The sequence below is a fragment of the Diaphorina citri genome, unplaced genomic scaffold (genome assembly GCF_000475195.1).
Source record: "Diaphorina citri unplaced genomic scaffold, Diaci psyllid genome assembly version 1.1 scaffold686, whole genome shotgun sequence".
NCBI classification, from domain to species: domain Eukaryota; kingdom Metazoa; phylum Arthropoda; class Insecta; order Hemiptera; family Psyllidae; genus Diaphorina; species Diaphorina citri.
Genome location: NW_007378119.1, coordinates 110,377 through 135,288, shown reverse-complemented (window position 1 = coordinate 135,288; position 24,912 = coordinate 110,377). Strand labels below are relative to the sequence as shown.

Here is a 24,912-nt window from a genome sequence, read left to right as displayed (position 1 = left end):
ACACACACACACACACACACACACACACACACACACACACACACACACACACACACACACACACACACACACAATCAGGTAGACCTGACAAATACGGCTGAAAAGGTCCGTCTGTTAGGTCTACCTGATACCTGATGAGCACACACACTATCAGATAGACCTGATCAGGTGTACCTGATAGTGAGTGGCTGGCCTAAGGAACGTATTTGGCGGATTGAGGAAGACGACGTAACTGAGATTATGGACGAAGATATGGAAAGAATTATACAAAACCTACTCGTGTGATACAAAAGAGATGCTTGTCTATAAAGTTTTACCTCAAGTGGATTACCTGTATGATGGTATATCTGGCCAAAGAACTTGTCTATTCAGCTCCCATGGCGTAGTGGTCACTGCGCTCGTCTTGCACGCGGGAGACCCGGGTTCGATTCCCGGCGGGGTCAAGAAATTTGTATCATGCAAATGATTGATTCCGTGACTGGATGTTGCGGGGCCCACTCAGCCTCGTGAGGAAAATGAGTAGCTATGTAATATAATGCGCATAGCGACCGGTGCCGGAATGGTAGGTACTCAGCCTCGTGAGGAAAATGAGTAGCTATGACATAGAAATAAATGCGCATAGCGACCGGTGCCAGCATGGTAGGTAAACATGTGATTTTAGGATTATTAGATATTGGAAAAATCCTACAATGCTGCAGTGAGCACCAAAGTTGTGACATAATAACACAAAGAAACTGCATTTACATTTAGGATAAAATTCCATACCTCGGCTGGGATTGAACCAAGTCGTGCGTCTTGACCTCTTGACCATTACACCACCGAGGCAGGTCTTGGCCACTACAACTGTTAAAGACTTGCACTCCATGCTAGATTAATGTATGCTTTTCTCGAGGATACTTACGGGTCTATTACACTTGGCACACGTCACTGAGTTGCAATCAGGACAGATGAATTTCCTATGGCGAGGATCCGCGATATAACCAGATGAGCACTGAAAGCAAACAATAAGGATTTGTTAATTTTATGACTCGACTTGCACTCGAACTACCAACGTCCAGATCCAAAGTCCGCCGCGGTAACTAGTATACTGAGTTTGTTTGCTTGTTTGTTTGTTTGCATATTTCCTTCTTTCACCTCCTACTCGTATAATGGGACGAATAATCAGTTGGAGTTAAGCCGAGGTAGCATAATGGGACATCTTATTTTATGGTTACGATCTAAATAAAGCACTACTTACTTATACATAAGTTGTATTTTCCTTTCAAAACTCCCCCTCTTCTGAAGCTCGTTTCCCCTCTTGTGGTGTGGTAGCGCCTGTAGTAAACCTTAGGAAACCCAAGATGGCGCGCCATCGGAAGTTCCTTTTCTGAAAGGAAAATACACGGTTCACTCACTTTCGTACACCACTTGAAGTTCGGATCCGCCATGAGAGTCCGATCCCTCAGTTTCCTCTGGAACAGTTCGTGGGATTTCTCATCCAGCATCGATTTGAGCAGAATGTCCAGGTTGCTGAAGTAGTTCAGAGCGCGGTCCGAATCAAACTGGCTCAGATCGGGCGCCTTACAGAATGGACACACACAATCGTTGATGGAACGCTCGGAAATAGTCAGCGTGAAATAGGCGAGGGCACAGTCGTGACAGCAGTGGTGTTCGCACTCCAACATCGACACCTGGAAAGAAGAGGAAACAGTTGTGAGTCCCAAGATGGTGTGATCCGCAAGTTCTCACTCTCCCCAAATTTCCATCCCGGAAATACGAATACGACTTCCGAATTCGTATGCTGCATGCCAGGCCCACACTAAGCGAAGAACACCTGAGAGCTATGTCTAGCTAATGAGTTGTAATACGAACGAATTGCGTGACAGCTCAAATTTGGCCCAGGCTTTTTTACTGGGATCTCCGAAATAGCCAGCAGAACAACACTTCCAGAAGGTCACCCATCGGAATACTAATCAACTACTACGTTGATTAACTTCAATGATCCATCGGAAACTGGTGTATCGTGCTATTGCCACTGGTGCAGCCGTAACTTTCTTTATAGTAGCTCGAAGTCGTACTTACCATTTGTCCCATGGGATATTTCCCCGCGCACAGCGTACACTCTTGCTGCAAGTAGGCGAGGGCTGCCTGTTCTGTACTGCAATCCTTGGCGGCGGCCACACTTAGCTCCCGGTCAAAACTCATCCTCATCAGCTTGACTGCGAGCTCAGCTTGGTCGTAATTTGACACCAGGCCTTCCGCCAAACACCGCCTTACTTCTCTCTGGGGGAAATGAGATGGTGAGAAATTACTTGGACTCTAGGAAAGAGAATGAGAGGCCGAGGGCTATAGGTTCAATTTTCAGTTCTTGTTAACCTCCAAACATCCTTGGAATTGTAGAATTGTCTTCAATGAACTTTGATTGGGCATGATTTGGGGGGGGGGGGGAGATGAGAAATTACTTGGACTTTAGGAATAAGATGGAGAGATTTTACTTGGACTTCGGCCGAGGGCTACAAGTTCAATTTTAAGTGCTTGTCAACCTCCGAACATGCTTGGAATTTTAGAGCTGTCTTCATTAAGTTTTTAATTTCTTATTATGTATTATTAATTTCGTTCGGGCGCTATTTTCCACGCCGATTGCTCAGAGACAAACAACCATCATAGAGCCTTAATTCTATAACTTGAAGATGACCCCACCCCCAAACGGTTTGAGAGAGAAACAATTTTTTACGAAGAATAAATACCTACTTAAGAAGAGTTTTCTGAAATGTTTTGGTTGTCATGTTATCAAGAACAGTAATAATAAGTCCAAACTCAGTGACTTTTATGGAAGATCGGGGACTGTTTCAACAATGTGAAATCTTTGAAAGCACTACCACAAACGGTGGGTATGAAAAGAGATGAAATAAAATATAATCTAAGTAAAATCATGAAATAAATTCTTATTGAAAAGAAACGTCAGGGAAATGGAAGACACAAAGCCATCTAACTTATCAAACATGGATCTTACCTCAAAATCAGAAGCCTCATTGCCTGGCGGAGAAAATGCTAGTAATGATTGTGGATTTGGTGCGACATTATCTAGTTGTTCTACATTGATACTGAGAGGTTCTAGAGGTAAGTCATTGCTTGTACCGGGATTAACGGCGGAGAAAATGCTAGTAATGATTGTGGATTTGGTGCGACATTATCTAGTTGTTCTACATTGATACTGAGAGGTTCTAGAGGTAAGTTATTGCTTGTACCGGGAAGTGTGTGAGGTGTGTTACTACTATGAGCTTGATTATTCACCATGTTAGTTTGAAGTTTTGATTGATCATTAGAATAGCTTGAAGAGGGTCCTAAAGCATCTTGGTTCATATTTGTAGCTTGGGCTATGTTGTTACTACTATGAGCTTGATTATTCACCATGTTAGTTTGAAGTTTTGATTGATCATTAGAATAGCTTGAAGAGGGTCCTAAAGCATCTAGGTTCATATTTGTAGCTTGGGCTATGTCGAGATTAGCTGATGTGTTTGGTATCGTTGCTTTGTTTAAAGCATTTGTTTCTCCCATGACACTGCTGAACAATTTATTCACAATGTCCTCAAGAACAGTTTCATTTGACAAGCTTTGCTTGAGTAGTTCTAAAATCTCTTGCTTGTTTTCTGTCATGGTCATTTTGCTCTCATCTATAGTTTTTGGAGGACGAGTATTTTCAGTGTTGTGTTGAGATGAAGATTGAATATCTCGTGGATCATACATTGAGCTGGAATCTAGTTGGTATCGTTGCTTTGTTTAAAGCATTTGTTTCTCCCATGACACTGCTGAACAATTTATTCACAATGTCCTCAAGAACAGTTTCATTCGATAAGCTTTGCTTGAGTAATTCTAAAATCTCTTGCTTGTTTTCTGACATGGTCAGTTTGCTCTCATCTATAGTTTTTGGAGGACGTGTATTTCCAGTGTTGTGCTGAGATGAAGATGGAATATCTCGTGAATCATACCTTGAGCTGGAATCTAATATCTCGGAAGAAACATCAGCACTACTGGATGTACCGGCTCGTTCTATTTGGATGACTATTTCTTTGTCAGAGTTCGAAGTGCTAGGAGTTTCTATTTTGATTCCAACATGAGGTTCAAAATGTTCACCTGTTGTATTTATTTTCGAATTCGGTGATTCGTTTTCGTTGTTCGATGGACTTATGTTTGACATGTAATTTTTTTCTTGAAATTGGATTTGAGCAATTTTCGAGGTTAGAATTTGAACAGCTTTCTTTTTATCGTCGACTTTCTGACTTGCGGTATTATTTTTCTCTTCCACTTCAATTTCAGGAGAAGTTTTCACAATTTGAACAGCTTTCTTTTTATCGTCGACTTTCTGACTTGCGGTATTATTTTTCTCTTCCACTTCAATTTCAGGAGAAGTTTTCACATCTTTAGCGTTTTTGTTTATACCTCTCGAACTTTTTGGTTGAACTGACATTTCATTTAGAAATGTTTCCAATTGACTAAATTCTGAAGCAACGGAAAGGAAATCTGAATTATCATCGGTTGAATATTCAATCTTACCAGATGACGATGATGTGTCTTTAGCATCAATATACTGATCGTCACTAAACGATTCTGTTCTAGTATTTCCTTTCGTTTGGTTATGGGTTGTGGCTTGGTTTGTAGGTTTGACGAATTGTTTTGTTATAAGATTTGACGATTCTGTTGTGCCAGAGGTTTCATTTTTTACGTCATCATTCTGACTCTCATCGTCTGTATATTCTTCTTCGTCGTAGCTTTCCGCACCTGTTTCTTGCTCAATCTCATAATCCTCAAGCTCTTGTTTACTTTTACTGTCAACCAATTCTCTGTTTTCTTTCAACCTAGACCCATGAGTAGAGAAGAGACTTGATTTATTCAGATCTTTTTGGTCTTTGTTTTCAAGCTCCTCGTTTTCTCGTACTTCTTCTTCGTCGTCGTCTTCCTCTTCCTCCTCTTCTTCTTCTTCTACCTCCTCTTCTTGTTCCTCCTCTATCTGTTCTTCTTCTACTTCTTCATCATCCTCCCATTCATCGTCTTCATCTTCTGTCTCTTTTCTCATTTCAACAGTTTCATGCTCCTGTTTTGTTTCATGTGATACTGCAACTTTTTCCCCATGCCTTTCTTTTTCTTTTTTCTCACCGTCATTTTTTATTTCCGCCTTTTCCACAGATATTTGGACATTTTCTACATTTGCTTTGGGGCTTATTAATACATTTGTTTGTTCCTTTGGCTTTTCTATGGTCGGTACATTTGATTTTGTGTCGTTCTTATTGTTCTCATCTGATATTGGATCAATAGCTTGTACCAAAATCTCATTATTTGTTATATCATCTTTTTCTATGCTCTCAATTTTTTCAATTACAGGTTTTATGATGAGTTTGTGTGTTTCTCCGTCGGAAACAAAGATTATGTCTTTCTCAAACTCTACAGTCACTTTCTCTTTTGGTTTATCGTCAATAAAGTTGACATCCGTTACTTTGGTTATTTTGCCTTCTTGTAAGTTGCTTTTGGAAATATCTTCCGCGGGTTTCTGAATATTTGCTTTATCAGTTGAGGTATTGATTTTTTTCCTCTCAAATAGATTGCTCTTTTTGTTTCTCTTATTGCTGCGTTTGTTATTTTTTGCTTTAAGATTTGATTTCTTAGTTTGGAACAGAGATTTGTTCTCAGAGATAGTTTGTTGCACTCTTATTGCTGCGTTTGTTATTTTTTGCTTTAAGATTTGATTTCTTAGTTTGGAACAGAGATTTGTTCTCAGAGATAGTTTGTTGCACTTCCATGTTTGGATGAGTATCGGTTTTTGTTTCTGTGTGATTACTAACAGTTGCTTGAATATCATCAATTGTTGAAGATTGTGTTATATTAGCCTTGTCAATGGTGGAATCCCTTTGTACTTGTTCATCATTTGATGATAGTATTGTCTTTGATATCACCGTTTTAGTCAAATTGCTCTTTTCAGTCAGAAGTAATGAAACACCAGTTCCACGACTCTCGTTGCTTTCGGTAGAGTGTACTTTTTGATGTTTTTCAACTTCCTTTGGATTTGAAACCACTTTTGCTTCTTCATTTATCTGCTGTGTATTTTTGATTGCTATGGATAAATTTTGTTCACTGTTATTTGTTTCCAACGATGTGCTTACGTTCTGTGTTTGTGCTGATGTTGGTTTGATATGTGAAGGATCTTGGATTTCATCATCTTTCAATTTTGTTTTCACTGACTCGGTATTTTGTTTCAAACTCTCCTCTTCTTTCACAGTACTTGCTTTCTGATCTGTTTTAACATTTTCATTCTGATTTATTGTTTTTGTTATTTCTGGTATTATATTGTGACCTTCTGGTCTATTACCTCCAGGAGATTCGAGGGCAAAAGTTTCATTACCTATTTCTGGTTCATTACTTGTTTTTTGACCCAATAACTTTGATTTAACCTTCTTTTTGACGGACTTAATTGATTTTGTTAGTTTTCTTTTGGCGACGTTTGGTCTCTTGCAATTTTTACCGCTAAAAGAATTTGTATATTTCAATTCTCCGGAAGGTGTACTTTCAGTTTTTGTTTCTAAGTTTGTCTGACTTGGTATGGAAAGTTGGTCTTTATTTGTACGTGTTGGTTTCTGAGTATTGTTATTTGGTAAACTGACAAGTTCTTTTAGTGATGCGTTGCTCTCTACAGAAGTTTTCTGATTGGTTTCTTGAGACTCTCCAGAAAATTTCATTTTTAAATAAGGCACAAAAGCCGTTTTAAACGCTTTTTCTCCATCATTTTTTACCGGTTGGTCAGGACGTTGTAATGTGTCCGTCTGTTGCGAGCTCCCTGGTGGTCTATCATTGACAGTTTGATTGGTGAATTGAGACTCGGTCACAATAGCTGCTACATACTCATTGTGCAGTGTGTTTCTTATCGTTAAACTTTCAGCATCATCTTCATCAATATAATCTATGCTGTCATTACGCTCGCCTTGTCTTGTACCCGCGTCTTCCTCATGATATTGCATTGGTTCTGTATTGATACAGTGTGTTTCTTATCGTTAAACTTTCAGCATCATCTTCATCAATATAATCTATGCTGTCATTACGCTCGCCTTGTCTTGTACCCGCGGCTTCCTCATGATATTGCATTGGTTCTGTATTGATTGTCAAATCCACATTTGAACTGTATATCGTGGATATTCGATGTGTTATAGGTTTATTGTTATCTGTCTCATATCTCAGTTGCATATTACCCACGACAGCGTTAATGTCTCCTGTATTGTCATCGTAGTAGTACGGCTGATTCAATTCGGACATTGATTTGGATCGCTTTTGTTTCGTAAATGTGTCGTCAGATAACCAATCTCTCATGTAACTTACCTCTCTGGAATGTACTTCCCCAGTAACATTGTTATTCGTAGCAATGTCATCGTCTGGAATTCAAAAACAATTGTCATAATACACAAAGTAAGTAACAGTTGCATTGGTAAATCAGGAATACTGATGAATGTAGTATTTTTTACCTAATCTAAATCTAACTTAAGGTATACTGTAAGCTCATTATTATAGCGCCCTGTATAACTGCATTTCTCACACGATTGTCAGGTATATCATCTTCTAATACAGAATAATCCTAGCATTCCTAGCACAAAGATTTGCCTTGATAAATTTGAAAATGAACTGGACCTGCCAGACCGTGTGCGTCGGTCTGAGTCCCAGTCCAGATAGCCACTGTCACAACTAGACGGCTGAAAACCGGACAGGGGATACAAAACGGGTTAACTGGGTTATATTGACAGGGACAAATTAATATAAGTAGTTATATTTATTTAATAGTAAGATAGGAAATGTTATTTTATTATTTTTATTCCAGCTCTTTTATTTGAACAGATGGAAATTTAAATAGTAAAGAAAATACGAAAAAAAAAAAAAAAAAACTTTTTTATTTGAAAAGATGGAAATTTAAAAAGAAAAAAAAAACAAAAAAAAAAAAAAAAAAAAAAATCAGTAACCTAGAGGTTAGGAGTTAAAGACTTGGGTATTCATAAGTATAGGTAATCATTATTATGTATAGTTGTATAGCAATCATTGGCGACAGAACAAGTGAAAGAAAATTAAGTATCTAGGTAAAAGAAAAGAAACAAAAAAAAATAATAATAATAATTTATTAATCCGGTAGTAATCAATTGATTAAACAAAAGGTACATACTTACTTTATTGCTGTCGTGCTGAAATTCCATATTCTTCATTTGTAGAGTAGGTTGACTCATCCTGCTATCTCTTGACAGCACTGGAAACAATCAATTCAGTGACTTCATTAGAGAGATTTGTAAATAGTGAGTGAGTTAAAGAACTACTCTTTTCAGTGAACTGCTCAGTCAGCGAGTCAGATCCTATTTTCCTATTTCCTATACATACATATTATATGGATTTGAAGAGTTAGAGTGAGTTACCTACAAGTCTTATTATTACTGCTTTTATATTCTCAGCATAGTTCTTAACAATAATTGTAATATGTTGTTTTCCCCAAAGGGTGGGAATGGGTGATGTTGCCATACTCTGAAACATACAGGGAAGATTTAAAGCCAGCCACTTATTATCAGGTAGACCTGACAGGTACGGCTGAAAAGATCCGTCTGTCAGGTATACCTGATGAGGACACACACTATCAGGTAGAACTGACTCTATCAGGTAGAACTGACTCTATCAGGTACACCTGACCAGGTCTGCCTGATAGTGAGTGACTGGCCTAAGGAATAGGTGAATTATTTGAGAAAATGAGTTATTTTTTACTTTCTATTACTACAGTATAGCGAGCTATACTAGTAATGAAAGTATTACAATCGGTTCAAATTTTCAAAATCGGGAAATGGTTTTGGATCTCCTGATGTCAAAAAAGTGATTTTTAGCCCATGGTACGTATGTAGTACAGGTAATGGGAAAAGGTGGTAATGGGAAAAGAGATTTTATAGAGGGAACCGTAACTGCTAAGGTCTTGTCGTGCCGAAATCGAAAGAAGGAAGACAGGATAGGAGTAAGTCAGCCGTTCCAAGAACGAACCTTATCCGTTCAGTATCGAATCCGCCCCGGGCGGGAATCGAACCCGCGACAAGGCAGACACTACTAACCAATCTAACGTACCCAGAAAGCCTACTCTGAGGCTTTGATGTAGGTGCAAACAGCCTTAAATGTTCAGTGCAATAGTCCTAAACAAAAATGGACGCGGCACACAAGGGATCAAGAAGAGACCTTTAACATAATAAGCCTTAAAAGTTGGGTCATCAAGCTTATACGAATCTACTCACATGAGAATCCAGAGTAGATTGTCGACTAATGGATCGAGTGATAGGCCTCCATACATCGTCTGCCAGGGAGGTTGCCCTCTTCAGACCAATTCCTCCTCCACCTCCGTAGTCATAAGTCTGTGGAAATGGAAAACTTATATTTAATTCAAAAGGGTCAGATTGAAATAGAGTATTTGCGCTTACTTGGGTGATGTTTCTAAGTCAAAGTGCAGAAAAAATTAGAAACAAGGGAATTTTTCTTTTTCCTCTACGACCTCTAGATCCGGGGAGGAATCGATTTAAAAAATACCGGTAAATTTTAAACTCTGACGTCACGGCATATGCTCCTGTACGCGATGACGTCATAGTACCTGACTCCTCCCGCTTCGTTTGTGTAAAACCTTACTAGAACGAAAAGAAAGATGTGAAAATGCACAAATCGGACTACCTGCTCTAATGAAACGGAAAATTCGAGAAAAATTTTCTAAAATTTAGCCCAAAATAGACATTTACCTGTGTGGAAATGCTCTGTGGTGGAGGTGAAGTTCCCGTGGAGGTGACATCTGCTCTCCCTAGAAAATCCACGCTCTGAGCTCGGCCTATAAAATACAATTAGTTTTCCTGTCACACTAAGATTAGTGTCACCAGCGCGCTGTATGATACCATTTATGGTACACTGAGAAAAAATAAGGTGTCGAAAGACCAATCGCATGACTGCGTTCCGGAACTCTAAAGCTGTGTCCACACTTGGTCAATGGCCGTCGATCGGTGTCGACTGAAACAGTCCACACTGCTTCGACAACATAAATCCACCTCGTCGATCGACGGCCGTCAACTGTGTGAACACAGCTTAATATATCAGGAAGCTCGACACTTTAATAGGAATAGCATTTCAACAGCCTAAATCAGAGGAATTACGTAATGAACCCATTAATATAGTTCTTCCACCCTAAGTCTTATAAAACTTGTGGCACCCTATCAGTAATTTTTTTCTCAGTGTAGGTATCTTACCGTAACTAGTTATCACACTTCCAAACCACAATCCTTCCGAATTTTAATTTCACGATGGTTCTACCTTATCTGGTTATTTAACACTTCTTGAAATCCTATGACTTGTACTACACAAAAAGCCCCAAGTGGCTGAGGTGTAAGGCAACTCTAACTTTCAATACAACTACGAAATGTCTTGGAGTTCTTTGAATTTATGAAAGAGTTTTTCAGGAAAGAAAGAAAACTGAATTTGGCGTTTTTGTCCAAAAAGTATTTTTCGTTTATTTCTTTTTTACAAGAGGTTAAAAGTGCTTTAGGAGTATAATTTGCTTAGATAATAAGATCAAAAATTGGATTGATTTCCAGAAAGATCTTTCTCCATGGAAGTGGAAATTAATAAAATCCTAAGCATGCCGTAAGGTGCGCGAACGTCAAGAGTTCCAATTGACACCCACCCGGCCTTTAGCACGAAACTTATCCACGGGGAAAAGTGTGATTCTACTGTGCGAATCCTATAGGTATTTTGAGATATGAGGGAAAAGTGTATACGAAAAGTGAGAAGTGAATGTTGTTATCTAATCCTTAAAACAATCCCTGCCGAAAGACCCGTAGTATTTAAATGACATTGAGAGACTCATGATTACGATCATATTTTGCCCTGTTCAATATTTTTTGTAACTAGAGGATGTGATACTTTTACATACAGGAGCAAATTGTGATCGTTATCACGAGGCTTGAATGTTTGAGCTTGTTTGGAAAAATTTCATCTGAAGATCACTTTTCTTCAGTGAATTCTCACGAATAAACTTTAGTTCCGATCCAAAAAGAAATGGACCGGCGCGGTTTCCTACCTTTTTTCAGTAGTCCGCTCTCTGGTTTCCCGTTTGGGGCAGTCGGTTCTCTCTCCTCGCCCACGGTCAACTTCTTCATACCTTCCTCCACATCCTCCTCTGACTTGGCAGCGAGGGAGGCGTTGGAAGTCTTGCAGCATACAGAGCATACCGTGGTGCCAGGCGGGTTGACTAGCGTGCAATGGGCGCACTCCCAACCCTCGGATTTGTCTCCAGCGCTGAGGATTGATTGCACGGGTGACGTCACACGGGAAGTTTTCTCCGGGGCAGACGCGACCTCTTCCGTAGCCTTTGAAGATTTTGACCAAGGCCGCATCAGTTTCCCATCTCGTGAGCTCTGCCTCTCAACAGGGGGATTTGGCTTGGAGCTCCGCTTAGAAGCTTCCATCTCGGAACTCAGTTCACTTTCGCTCGCAGATGATTCTCGTCGCCTGGAGAACGTAGGGGAAGGACCTTGTTTGGCGCGGCGGTGTGACTTGGACCCCGTCGGGGATTGGCGACCCCCGCGCCGTGACATGACAGGGGAATGACCCCCGTGACGTGACATGACAGGGGAATGACGCGTGCTCTTGCGTGACATGGCGGGGGATGCTTGAGGGGATTTGTTCCGACGACGGCGTCTACCCCCTCTACGGGATTGTGTATCTCCCTCGCTATCTATATCACTCAGAGGATGGCGAGACCTATGAGACATGGCAGGGGAGGATCTGCCACCGTGTCTGGAGTGTTTGGAACCACCACGCTGATGCTGATGGAACGACTCTTCATCGCTGGAGGAATCAGGATGGCGGGATCTAGAAGGAAAGCAGAGTCTGGATTAGCAAGAAAACACACCATGAACCTAGTGAGTGAACGGGAATAACAAGCCATAGGGCTATAACCTATTCCACAAAATCAAATGTAGCTCTATCAACTTAAATAGGACTCCACATCATTATGGACCAACCCCGTGGCAGCAGCCACCTTCCTGGACCTGGAAGATGAGTGACTGCACGTTGTCATTGACGTTAACAACAACAACAACAACAACAACAGTTTAAAAACTTCTTGGTCCACAACGCTACTCACCTAACATCATCCCGATGACGGAATTCACTTCGCTCGCTCGATGAATCTCTTCTGCTTCGTCGCGCCGAATGTCGCAAACTATTCCGGCGACTGAACTCTTCTCGCGGTGCAGTGCCGAACTGGGACTGGGGTAGTATTTGGGACCCGTGCCAGGCGTTATGCCGGGGTGGGCCCATCGTGCTCCAGCCCGGGAGGGGCGTGGGGTGGTGCAGGTTGACGGTGGAAGTCCAGTCGTTCCAGCCCATAGGTGCCCCTCCCGGGGGGTGGTGCAGACAGCTGGGGCAGTTGAGCTGCGCCATGGATTGAGCCTGTGAAAGATTCACAGTTGGTTTTGGATTCGAACTTTGTCGTTTCCTAGTCAGGTGTTTCTTATATTAGATGCGAGGTAATTTTTCAAAGTGAGCCTCGGACTTGAAGATTTAAACCCATACCTACATTAAATCCTGCATGATCTTCATATTGAACGAGTACCTAGATGAGTATTTTTTCTGTGATATAGGAACTGAATCTATGTCAGTCTATGGATATAAATATGTAGTTTGAAAAAAATGGTTTATAATAACAAAGTAATGACAAAAACGAGCAACCATTTCGAAATATAGAACATAAGTCAAATTCAATTGATTGTGAATTTTCGGCATGCAATTAAGCTATTCGACTATGTTGTCTATGATGTTTTCATGTGATTTACGGGGAATGGAATAAACGATGAGCAAAACTGATCGCAATGGAGTTTATTTTCGAGGTATGTGTGATGTTTGGTCTGAAACGAGCAGGAACGATTTTAGTTGAGAAATTGGGGATAAAAAGGAAAACGTTGGAAAAAAACTTTTTATTTTATTTTTATTACCAACTAAGAAAGATGGATCTAGGAAAAAGTGGGGGCAATTTCGTAAAAGAGGTTTTGGAAAATAGAGCCGACTAAAAATACTAAGGCTCGAATTGGGCCTTTTGTGTATTGTATTCACCCCTGTTAACAAAGAATGAGTGTAGAGGTAACTCTTGCCAAAATAACAAGGTAGAGACGTGTTTCCCTGCATCCAGGTGAAAACAAGCGTGCATTTAGCGGTGCACGTAGGAAATATAGCATTATCGGCGCAGGTAGGGAAGACCGAAAAATATCACCTACATATGTCTATGAATATGTATGTAGGATTATAGGTATCTACATGGAGTTATTTTTTGTCGACTAATTTAATAATTGGTAATTATCTACAGGATGTAAAATTTGAAAATTATCTGCTGAAAGAGCTCAGCCTCAATGAGGAGGTGTATTTATTATTTATGTACGTAAATACATATCTTGATAAAAAAATATATATAAAATTTTGTCCGATTACATTTCTTCCCTTCCTACTCGTATATGATAAGGAATGTAATAAAAAAAAGTCTAAAATTATGTTAAACTCTTGGACTAAGCAATCTCATTGGAAGCTATCAATCAGATTGGTTCCTAATTCAAGAGCAAAACACTTTGATAAATACATAATATTAAATAAAAACACACACACACACAACCCCGGCCCAAAGTTGTCACTTTGTCTAAAAATGACTAGCTCATTCCAAAAGGGAATTTAGCTAAAAAAGAGTTAAACTTGAATAATATTTAAATTCAGATTCTGGTTCCGGCCATTAATGGTGAAAAAATGTGTGTACAAGGGCCAATAATCTACTTACTGTGAGGGGGCGGGGGTAGGGGTCGACCCCCCATGAATCTTTTCAAGCTCCCAATAAGTCCTGAGGGTTCCTTCTTGAGTGTATGGGTGGAGGATGACAGCTGAAACTGAACATGACAAGGTGGGGGGCACCTCTCAAAACTTGAGTAGACTTTTATCGAGACATTTTATTACGAGTGAAACAATATTAATAAGCCACCTACCTAGCTTGAACTTTTTTGTAAAAAAAATCCATATTTTTCTTCAAAAGACGGGATAAGAACAGGGGTAACGTAAAACAAACTTTCACAAAAACAAGTGAAGGTAAACCATGTCTAAAATAAAACAAACCAGAAGCAACCACCAAGATTACGAGATTACTTTTTTTCAATTACGTAACGTAATATCCGTCATCTTCACAAAAAAAGAAAAAAAGATCTACCTACAAGTCATTCAAATAGGTCGTGAAAAAAATCTTTCTCCTTTCCTCTATCTGTCAGAAGATGTAAGACAGATAGTGATGTTGTCTTGAAACTGTCAGGCACAAAAGGACATTATAACAGGGTACATGGGTACACACTCCCAGTGTCCCAGTCTATGACCTTATTTGGAGGAAAAAATTAGACAATCGTGCTATATCTTTTCCAGGCACAAAAGGACATTATAACAGGGTACATGGGTACACACTCCCAGTGTCCCAGTCTATGACCTTATTTGGAGGAAAAAATTAGACGAATCGTATATCTTTTGACTGAGACGAATATTCCACATCTTTTCACTGAGACGAATATTCCACTGAAAATTGGGACGAATTGTCTTTCAAAAAAAATTCCCTATAGGTACCTTCTAGAAAAATGGATCTTTGTCGAGGTGTGGTTTTTCATTTTAAACGTACCTAGACACTCATTGGTCTAGCTGGGGAACTTAAAAAGGGAGTAGACCAGCTTAGGCTGACTGGGACCTTAAACTGGGAGGCTGCCAAAAAAGCCGACCCCGTCTGAACACAGGAAAAGGCGAAGAAAGAAGAAATTGGGGAGGGGGGATAAGCTTTTTAGTCTCAAGGTCCGTTCCCACTTGTCGTGCGTTTCATGCGATTTTTTCCGAATGTCCTTGTAGGCAATGTAATTTAAATGAGAGTGTTCCCACTACACGATTTTTTTTCGAACGACACAAAATATGATTGCAATGTAATTTTAATGAGAGTGTTCCCACTACACACGACACGATTCCCCCTCCCCCCAAACGACACAAAATGTCCTTGTAGGCAATGTAATTTAAAGGAGAGTGTTCCCACTACACACTATACACGATTTTTTTCCGAACAAGTGGGGCCGGGCCTTAACTGTCTAGGGCAGACTCTTCCACCCAACCTGGTCTTACCTGGGAGGAGAGAGGACTCGGTGTAAATCGGGAGGCTGAGGATCGACCTGATGAGTGTTTGTTTCTACGGGGGGGAGGCACAGGGGCGGACACAGCTTCTCCTTTGGGAGGCAGGGGCGGACGAATGAGAGGAGGTCCCAGGGGCTGAAATCAGAAAGGGGGAAGAATATAAGAAGTTCTGATCCTTTGACTGAGTAGTCCAGTGAGGAGACTGTTCTTTTTTACTTTTTATAATTCAACCACTCTCAAAATGTTTTATTTATTTATTTATTTTGATAGAGGAATTGTAACTGCTAGGGTCTTATCGTTCCGAAATCGAAGAGAGAAGTAGAGGATAGGAGAAAGCCAGCCGTTCCGAGAACGAACCTCATCTGTTTAGGATAAAATCCGCCCCGGGCGGGAATCGAATCCGTCCGGGGTAGGTCGTACTACCTTAACAACTAAGTGGTAGGTCGTGCTACATTCCAAGCTAACTAGGCTGACCTTGCCCGTTTTAAAGGTCTTACCTTCCTAGCATGGTGTTGTCGTTTGGGATGGCGATGGTACATATCATCACAGGAGGCACAGAAGTGTTGAGATGGACACTGGTCACATTTGACGGTAGGTATGGATGAACCACAGAGGTCACAGCGGCCTGGTGTTTTAGACTTTCGAACTTTCTCTGGGGAGAAAAGAGGAAATAGATGTTATTGTTGTAGTAGCGGCTTCAGCGGTAGCCCAATGGTGAATTGGTGATGGCAGAATAAAGAAAGAATATCTTTTTTCTGCCATACTCCGGAGTGATAGTCTCTAGCCATGTTTAATTGGCTCGTCCTGAACCATCAGTCAACCATCGCATAGTGAGAACTTGGGCTTGTTCTTTAAATGCAGAGAGAGCCCTTTGAAAACTGCCGGCTAACTAGGGTGGTTAGGGTTAGCTGTTCTGCTCCTTGTTTATAGTCCCACAACTAGAAAGAAAAATCGGTGTACGGAGTCTAGAACTAAAAATAATTGCACCCCAACAGATCATGTAAGTGTGATGTTAGGTTTCTGCAAAATACAAAGTGTGAGTTTTTTTGGAATATAAGTATATTCTGTTTTATTATACTTACCTAGCACAGGTTCCGTGTTGGAATATTGCTGGGAGGGGAACTCGATGACCTCATAGTCTGGATCAGTGTGACCTGTGTTATCTGGAGGAGGGGGAGGAGGAGGAATCACCGAGGATGGAGGGGTGTCCCGCGTCTGAAAGAAAGAGAAAAACTTTTGATCATTGGGGGGAAAAACATGTTCGTAGACATTATTAGTACCTACTACCTACAGTAATTGAATGGCTAAGAGGCAGAGTGGACCAAGTCCAAGAAAAAAGTGTTTTGACTGTTTTGAGATAAATAGAGTCAAAGTTTAAATAGAGATAGCCATTTTGCTTTTGCTCTCATTTCAATACAACATTAAAAAAATAGATCTTTTCGCGCTCTTTCTAACGATATAACCATTCAATTATTTCAAGAGAAATGCTATCTCCAATACTAAGAGAGTAGAAATTATGCCACCTCCACTAACATTTGGAGAAATGGGAGTTTCGACATCTCCACCAATGTTATAAGAGTTTTGACATCTCCACCAATATTATGAATTTTTTTTATTATTTCCATATGTTCTGAATTTCATAGATTTAAAGACACTGTTATGTAAAATGTTTGCACACTTCTCTGCTGCGTAACAAGGAGTTTATGAACTCAAATGACCAGACACATAATATGAGACACATTGAATGAATTCTGTAATGTGAAAGTAAATGCGTTGTTCCAGGGGTATTGGAATCATAACCTCTTCAAATGAAAATAATTCTATGGCCCTTTTAATGTCTGAATATCTCGATCTAAGATTTTTCCATCATAAACCAATTTCTTGATATTTTCAAGGAAAAAAGTTCAAGTGGGCATGTTTCTACCTATAAATATTTACTCCTCTATATGTTAACAGATGGTGAAGGCTAACATTATCCTGTTCATATTGGGTGCTCATTTCCTGTGTTCCTGTATAGTGTCCAGTTCTGCCTATATCAACCCGGATGGCAATGGAAAATTTGTTGAACCTCAAGTAAGTAGATCCATAGGTATCCTGCTTCGGTGGCCTAGTGGTCAAGACACTCGCCTGTAAACAGGAGGGCGTCCACTTAATAATGGAGAATTTGACCACTTAATAATGGAGCTCTAAGGGTTAGGTGGTAGAGAACGCCTCCGACGTTAACCTCGCCCAGTGGTTACCTTCCACTCAAGAGTCTACGTATTATATAAAAAAAAGTAAGAGGCAGTCCTTTTTTAACAAGCTGTTACTCCTGATTCCCGATACCGGTCTTTTTCGGCTGGATTTTTCCTACTCGGTCCTTCTCTCTTCGATTTCGGGACGATAAGACTTCCGTAGTGACAGTTCCCTCTATAAAATCCCTCTTTTTCTTTAAAAAGTCAACAACTTGGTTCTATCTAAATTTTGATTTCTCTGATTTGTTTCAGTACGACAATCAAGCACTGACCAAATGGCTTCTAGAGTTGGTACAGCAGAGGTCCGAGGTTCACAAGCGAAACTCAGAAATCATCAACTCCATACTAGGACTACCGAAACTTAACGAGGCCGGACGACGCTAAACTCATCTCAAACGACTCCATTTCTTTCTTAACCTCGGTTAAGAGATTACCACCTCTTCAGAATCCGAGGTTCACAAGCGAAACTCAGAAATCATCAACTCCATACTAGGACTACCGAAACTTAACGAGGCCGGACGACGCTAAACTCATCAATAATAACTCTATTTCTTTCTTAACCTCGGTTGAGAGATTACCACCTCTTCAGATGTCACAGCGGCCTGGTGTTTTAGACTTTCGAACTTTCTCTGGGGAGAAAAGAGGAAATAGATGTTATTGTTGTAGTAGCGGCTTCAGCTGTAGCCCAATGGTGATGGCAGAATAAAGAAAGGATATCTTTTTTCTTTCTTTCTTTTTTCTGCCATACTCCGGAGTGATAGTCTCTAGCCATGTTTAATTGGCTCGTCCTGAACAGCCGTCAACCATCGCATAGTGAGAACTTGGGCTTGTTCTTTAAATGCAGAGAGATGATCCCTTTGAAAACTGCCGGCTAACTAGGGTGGTTAGGGTTAGCTGTTCTGCTCCTTGCTCTTCAGAATTTTTTTTTTTTACGAATGTCTGGAATGTTGACCATTAGGCCATTTTCCTATAAGAAATCTTCAGAAAGTAAATCAATTTGTCTCTTAGCCTATTAGGTAAGAGATTATCACCTAATCCCAAATAACTTCATTTGTCAATTTGTCTCTTAGCCTCTTAGGTAAGAGATTATCACCTAATCCCAAATAACTCCATTTGTCTCTTAGCCTCGGTTAAGAAATTACCATCTCATACCAAATAACTCCGCCATTGTCTCTTAGCATCGGTTAAGAATACCACCTCCTTCCAAATAACTCCGTTTATCTTTTACCTCGTTTAACACACTACCATTTTTTTCTGGAAATGTGTAAAGAGTGAGTGAGTTATAAATAAAGTAACAACTCTTTTCAGAGGACATCTCAGTCAATGAGTCAGATCCTAACCGTAAAAAATAAGACCCAACGTAAGCTCATTATTATAGCGCCCTGTATAACTGCATTTCTCACACGATTGTCAGGTATATCATCTTCTAATACAGAATAATCCTAGCACAAAGATTTGCCTTGATAAATTTGAAAATGAACTGGATAAAGTAAAACGAATAGTACCACCAACTTGTTCAATTCAAAATGGATGTGTTTCTAATTTATTTCATTCAAAACGGGTAATATGTCAACAACTTATAAATTGAAATCAATGTGGATGTGTCATCAACTTATTTACCTAATTCAAAATAGCTCTCCCTTACCTTCAAGATGAAGTCTGGACACATCCCCACAATCATTATCCAGCCCCTGCGGTGGCCCCCAGATCCGCATCAGGAACGGCTTCAGCTGAGTTTTATTCAGCTCGACATAAGCCGACTCCACATTGCCGTGATTTGCCGTCAGCACTGTCACTATATCCTCCCGAGTGAAGTTCCCTCGTGACATCAGATCATTGAACTGAAAGCAACAGATGTGGAAGAGGGTTACTGTGCTGGTCACAGTTTATAGGGACTTTGTCCGGCTGGGAGACTAAAGAGGGAGGATACCAGCCTGAAATTTTCCTTCCTAAAGAAATAGGAAATAGCAAAGGTTGAGTGTGATCTATTGGGAACTTCAGTGATCCATTTTGAGCTGGTGCATTCAACGTGATATCGCTGTCAACTTAAGGTAAAAACACACTACCAGAAGATGTAATATTATACGTGATCTCGTTCAGGACCGCCACACTACTATCACGTCTCGTGACGTGTTTCTACGTTGTCGACGGCGATATCATGTTGAATACACCAGTTTCCAATGGATCACTGAAGTTGAGCAACGTTGCGCACCGTTAGTATCCGGATAGGTGACCAGGTGTTTCTACCTCCTTACCTTTTTCTGCCTCGTCTCCACGCACTCGGTAACGGCAGCCCACACGTTTCCGTTGTGAAGGCGCAGGGCGTCCCGCGCTTCAACGGCACTCAGTGTGCCGACGTTATTCTCGGATCTCTCATGTCCATAGTTCGTGGCCAGGGTGACCACTGTGTCTATCATGTGGCGCCAATTGTTGATGAGCCAAGTGACCGGGGGCCCATCGCCACAGTGCGACAGGGCGATGGTCAGGTCTTCGGCGGTGAACCCGTTTTGCTCGGCTTCCTGAGGGCGAGAAATTTTGGCTTTATTACCAGATTATTGGGTGGGGTGGAAGAGCTCACTAAGTGAGAATCCTGCCATTAAAGCCTTTAAAAAAAAAAAAAAACCTGTCCTGTCTAATTTGTTTGATTGATTCGTTGTTTGCTTGCTTGATTGAAATCTTATTTTGTTACTGGATTATTATCCTGCCCTGTCTAATTTGTTTGATTGGGTGTTTGTTTGTTTGCTTGCTTGCTTTTTCATAAAAGAACTCCTAATATGCAAGAACTATTACGATTGTTTTTAAGGCCCGACCACAAACACAAAAAGCCCACTCTGAGGCTTAGGTGTAGGGGCAAGCAGTCCCAAAAGATGCGTTAAGCTTATGCAAATCTACGAAGGCCCGAAAATACTAGTATACAAATGCAATTTTGGAAATTTACACTACAGAGAATACACGTAGACCAAGTGCCTCACCCTTACTTGCAAATCATTAAAGATTTTACTTTTACACAATTTAGCAACATAGGCCATACCCTTTAAATGCCACTTATGATGCATGAAAGATCTATGAATTCGGCCCAAATGGAGTGACATGCCACTTACCCTAAGCAGTTTGACCATTTCCATGCCTTGCTTGACCTGGTTTTGAACCAAAGTAGTGATATATTCTGGAGGTTGAGATCCGGCACGTCTAACATTGGGCTGAAAAATGGAAAACCAAATTGAACAAGAAATATTATTGTCAAAGTAAAATCGAATCTATTTATTTAAAGATATTTTAACATATTGGACTACTGTCTTTGTTCTACTTATAATCGTAAAAGTTAATAAAAAATGTTTTTAATAATGGCTTGATGAAAAGATAAGTAAAACCTATTTTTCATTTAATTTTGAACAATAAGCGAATAAGCATATTTAGAATTTAATTAACGATGCAAAGGAAGCGAACATTCAATTAATGAAAACCACACCTCGCAAAAAATATAAGAATTAAATAAGATATGTACAAAAGAATTGATTGAAAATCAATCATAAATTATTATTAAAGTAGGTACAGAAGATGCAACAGGTAGAATAGGTAGATAATTCTAATTTACAAACAAATGAAGGGGATTACACTGATTAGGATCATTATGAGGTGCAAATGCAACAGAGGGGGTAGAGGTGAAAAATTGGCCAAACATATTAATAGGAAAAGAATTGGATGAATTTTAATTACAAACATAAAGGAGAAGCGATCTTCATAGTGTTTCCTAGAATGAATCCTAAATCTAGTCCAAAAATTCCAATACCTATACATATTACATAGTAGGTTTAGATACCTACTCGTACGAGTAGTCTAAATACGAGTATTAATATGACTGCTTAACTAGTCACTTGGTTCCAAATTTGGCATGTAGTTTATTCATATACAATGTACATATTTTTTTAACCCTTTTGCTGGGACAACTAGCATGTCTTTTATATATTCATACTTTTCACTCCTCTCTGGGAAAGATAATAAAGGAATAAGAGGATATCACACTTGGATTACACACAGATTTCTGGAAAACTACTGGGGGTTTTATAGGGGAGGGGGTTCTTTGAAAGGAAATATTCAATTTAAAGAAAGCATATCAAAGCACAGGAATAGCAGGCAGAGACAGGCTAAAACAAAAATCTCTAGGGGGGACTTAGAAGGGAAATTTGGAGAGACCCTGATAATTTCATGCGGTGGGTCTGGTCCTAGTCCCTGGCTTTGTTGTGATTGGCTACGGGGGAATTTCTGGAACTCGTACGCTGCTCTGTCCTGAGCTACGATGTCCGGGGTGGGAATCAGCCCCAGCCTAGTTAGCTTAGTTGGTATTGGTAGCGCGTCTGCCTTGTAAGCGCTAGACCGCGGATTTCCGCCCGGGGCGGACTTTATCCTGAACGGATGTTCGTTCTCGGAAAGGCTGGCTTTCTCCTATCTTGTCTTCTTTCTACGATTTCGGGAGCGATAAGACCTCTCTACGATAAGACCTTAGTAGTTTCAGTTCCCTCTGTCAAGCCTCTTAAAAAATGAGTAAATGAAAACACTATGGTCCCGGAACACAACTGGGGTGATGGATGGAACTTTTATTTAACTAACCAACCAACCAACCTCAGTGGTGTAGTGGTTAACGTTTTAAACTTGATCTGGAAGCTAGAAGTTGGTGGTTCGAGTTCAAATCAAGTCATTGGAAGTTTCTATATTTACGTTGGGGTATTATCTCTTAGGAGTAACATTTCAATTTCCATCACCATCGTCAGATTGAATTTCTTTTCAAATATTTTCCTTTTCAAAATTGATTGTCGAGTGGTTCAGCAATATTTTATTGGGGAATTGGGAGAGGTAAAACAAAATAGGATGCAATGGTCTTTGAAGCAAACATGGGAATGTAGGTAATTTTGATGTAATGTAGGTACGTAATGTTGAAGTTTTTTATAGTTTGATAGAGGGAACTGTAACAACGGAGTTCTTATTGTCCCGAAATCGAAGAGAGAAAAAGAATGGGATAGAATAAAGCCAGTCATTCCGAGAACAAACCTCATCTGCTTAGAAAAAAGATCACCCCGGCCGGGAATTATAACCATTTCGATAGCCCGAGTTTGGCGAACCCGCGACGTAGAGCTTACAAGGCAGAAGGCAGGCGGGCTACCCTCAAGCTAACTAAGATGGCAGTTACACTAGGAACTAGGGTGATACGTCTAAAAAAAGGGGATAGACAACTTACCACCCAATGAGGCATAGACCGCGCTTGTCTCAGTTTGGTTGACGGGTTTGAGATCTGCATTGGTCGCCATTTTGGTTGCTCCTTCTTGTTCAAAGGTCCTCCGGGATTCTGGAAAAGAAAGCAGGTTCAACAAAGTTTAGAAAGGTAAAATGATTTAGTAAAACAGTAATCCAGTCAAAAATAATAATAATAATAATAATAAAAATATCCTTTCAAACTTGTACGAAAAGGGACTGATCTATCATGGAAAGTTTCATACTCTTGTCCCCAAACCCAAATGAGCTGTCTTTAGCCAGCCTAGTTCGCTTGGAAGATGCCTTGTTAGGGCTAGGTCGCGGGTTCGATTCCTGCCCGAGGCGAACTTTATCTTAAACAGATAAAGTTCGTTCTCAGAAGGGCTAGCTTTCTCTTGTCCTGTGTCTTCGATTTCGGGACTATAAGACCTTCGTTTTTACAGTTTCTTCTATCAAACCTCTTGGGGGGACCAAAATAAACTGCCCCAAATAATAAACATCACTTCGAGTAATACTTGTGATAAAACCCTCGAACCTGCAGGAAGTAAGGAAAATCCGCTGAACCCTAAAACAACCCTATTTTTGAAAATCTTAGAACTACAAAAAATTATGTTATATGTATTAATATTAATTCACATACCTGCATTGTTGACTAAAAGCACTCTTCCGCCGCAAAGGATTCATTTAAAATTCGCACATGTGAAAAAATTGTTTTTTCGACCCATTTAGAAACTCGAAAAAAAAACGGGACGATTCTGTTGGCGATGGGACGCGGGACTGTCGGTTTACCGAGCACTCCTCGCGAGAAAAAGAAAAGATGAGAGGCGAATCTAAATTTAGGACTTTTGACACCTCGCCAGGGCAGGGGCGAGTGTCCCATAGCGTCCCTACCGTCCCTGTGGTCACCGCAAGAAGTATCAAAGTCGAAGTTTGTATCGATATCAGTTTGTCCTGAAAACTGCCAAAGGAAGTACTTACAGAGGATTCAGAGGAACATAAAAAAATATAAATCGTATATTTTTGTGCAAATAAAGATTGATTGAATTTGTGCAAATAAAGATTGATTGAATTTATTATCTGAAAGATGTCGATTGATACCTATAACGTACAGGAGGCAGATAATCACCCCAGCCCACCTCTGTGACCAAGTGGTTAAGCTCGCTCTCAACTTGGAGGTGGTAGGTTCGAATCCGGGACGGAAAATTTTCTAACCAAAATTTTCCGTTGCCGGATTTGCATGGAGCCACAATCTCATCGGTTCGCTTGTCCTTCGCTCTGTACACAACGCCATAGGTTCCCTCCTCAATCCGATTCAAACATTTGAACTCCTCAACACTACGACACCCTGCAAAATAATATGAAGGGGATGTAGGAAAAATACAAAAATATGGTAATAATAAAACTCTTGAGAGCCAAGCTAGTTAGGTTGGTTGGTACAGCATCTGCCTTGTAAGTGCTGGGCCGCGGGTTCGATTCCCACCCGGGGTGGATTTTATCCTAAACAGATAAGGTTCGTTTTCGGAACGGCTGGCTTTCTCCTATTCTGCCTTACTTCTCTCGTCGCTTTCGGGACGATAAAACGTTAGCAGTTACAGTTTCCTCTATCAAACCTCTCTAAGAAAAAATAAAAAAATAAAATAAAAAAAAGCAGATGAGACCTTAGCAGTTACAAATGTTGGTTGAATCGATCGTAATGTAGAGACACTTAATATAGGACACTCACCTTGTATAGCGGGCAGGTACGGTGGAAGGGTGTCCTTCTCTAGTTCTATCTCCATATCTACATCCTGGTCCAGTTCCCCCCAACCTTTTTTTTTTTTTTTTTTTTTTTTTTTTCATCATGACGGGGTAACCATTTTTTTTTACTCCCTGTTGCGTTTGTCTTACGGACGGACAAGTGTCTGTCACTGACAAGTCAAATCATACTCCTCCGTTATCGTTCAACCAGAAAATTCCTTTGTCATTTATTATCAAGTATAAATACTGTCCGTTTCGAATGGTCCTGCCCCAGTTTGAAGCTTTCCATTAAAGACTACTTAATACCTAGTAGATAAGTTCAAGTTCTTTAAGCAAAAATACTCGTAAACGTAAGTCATAATTTTTTTGTGGGCTTTCTGTCTTTAATTCTATACATTAATCTGGTATCGAACTTTCGAACCTAATATTGCACTAGACTCCTATCCCGTTTTACTTTCCTTATCCTATAATGGGGAAAGTAGGTATTTAAACCTTT

At 40.2% G+C, this 24,912-nt stretch overlaps 1 protein-coding gene and 1 long non-coding RNA gene across 2 annotated transcripts; both read right to left on the bottom strand.

The window, feature by feature from the left end:
* Window positions 1-764: 764 nt before the first annotated feature.
* LOC103511208 lies at window positions 765-23,468 on the bottom strand. The gene is made up of 22 exons (XM_026825031.1): window positions 23,320-23,468; window positions 22,666-22,773; window positions 16,281-16,413; window positions 15,696-15,850; window positions 15,190-15,333; window positions 13,832-13,937; window positions 13,103-13,124; window positions 12,155-12,508; window positions 11,087-11,880; window positions 9,759-9,844; window positions 9,267-9,383; window positions 8,434-8,520; window positions 7,652-7,709; window positions 7,026-7,394; window positions 5,709-6,991; window positions 5,226-5,524; window positions 3,838-4,835; window positions 3,232-3,737; window positions 2,993-3,127; window positions 2,062-2,262; window positions 1,395-1,670; window positions 765-991 (listed from the first exon to the last, which is right to left on the bottom strand). The coding sequence occupies exons 1-22, from the start codon at window positions 23,323-23,325 to the stop codon at window positions 872-874; spliced, it is 6,357 nt and encodes a 2,118-aa protein (XP_026680832.1). The 5' UTR covers window positions 23,326-23,468; the 3' UTR covers window positions 765-871.
* Window positions 23,469-23,936: 468 nt separating this feature from the next.
* LOC113468268 lies at window positions 23,937-24,480 on the bottom strand. The gene is made up of 2 exons (XR_003392089.1): window positions 24,403-24,480; window positions 23,937-24,024 (listed from the first exon to the last, which is right to left on the bottom strand). It is a non-coding gene; the product is annotated as an uncharacterized LOC113468268 (long non-coding RNA).
* Between the last annotated feature and the right edge of the window lie 432 nt (window positions 24,481-24,912).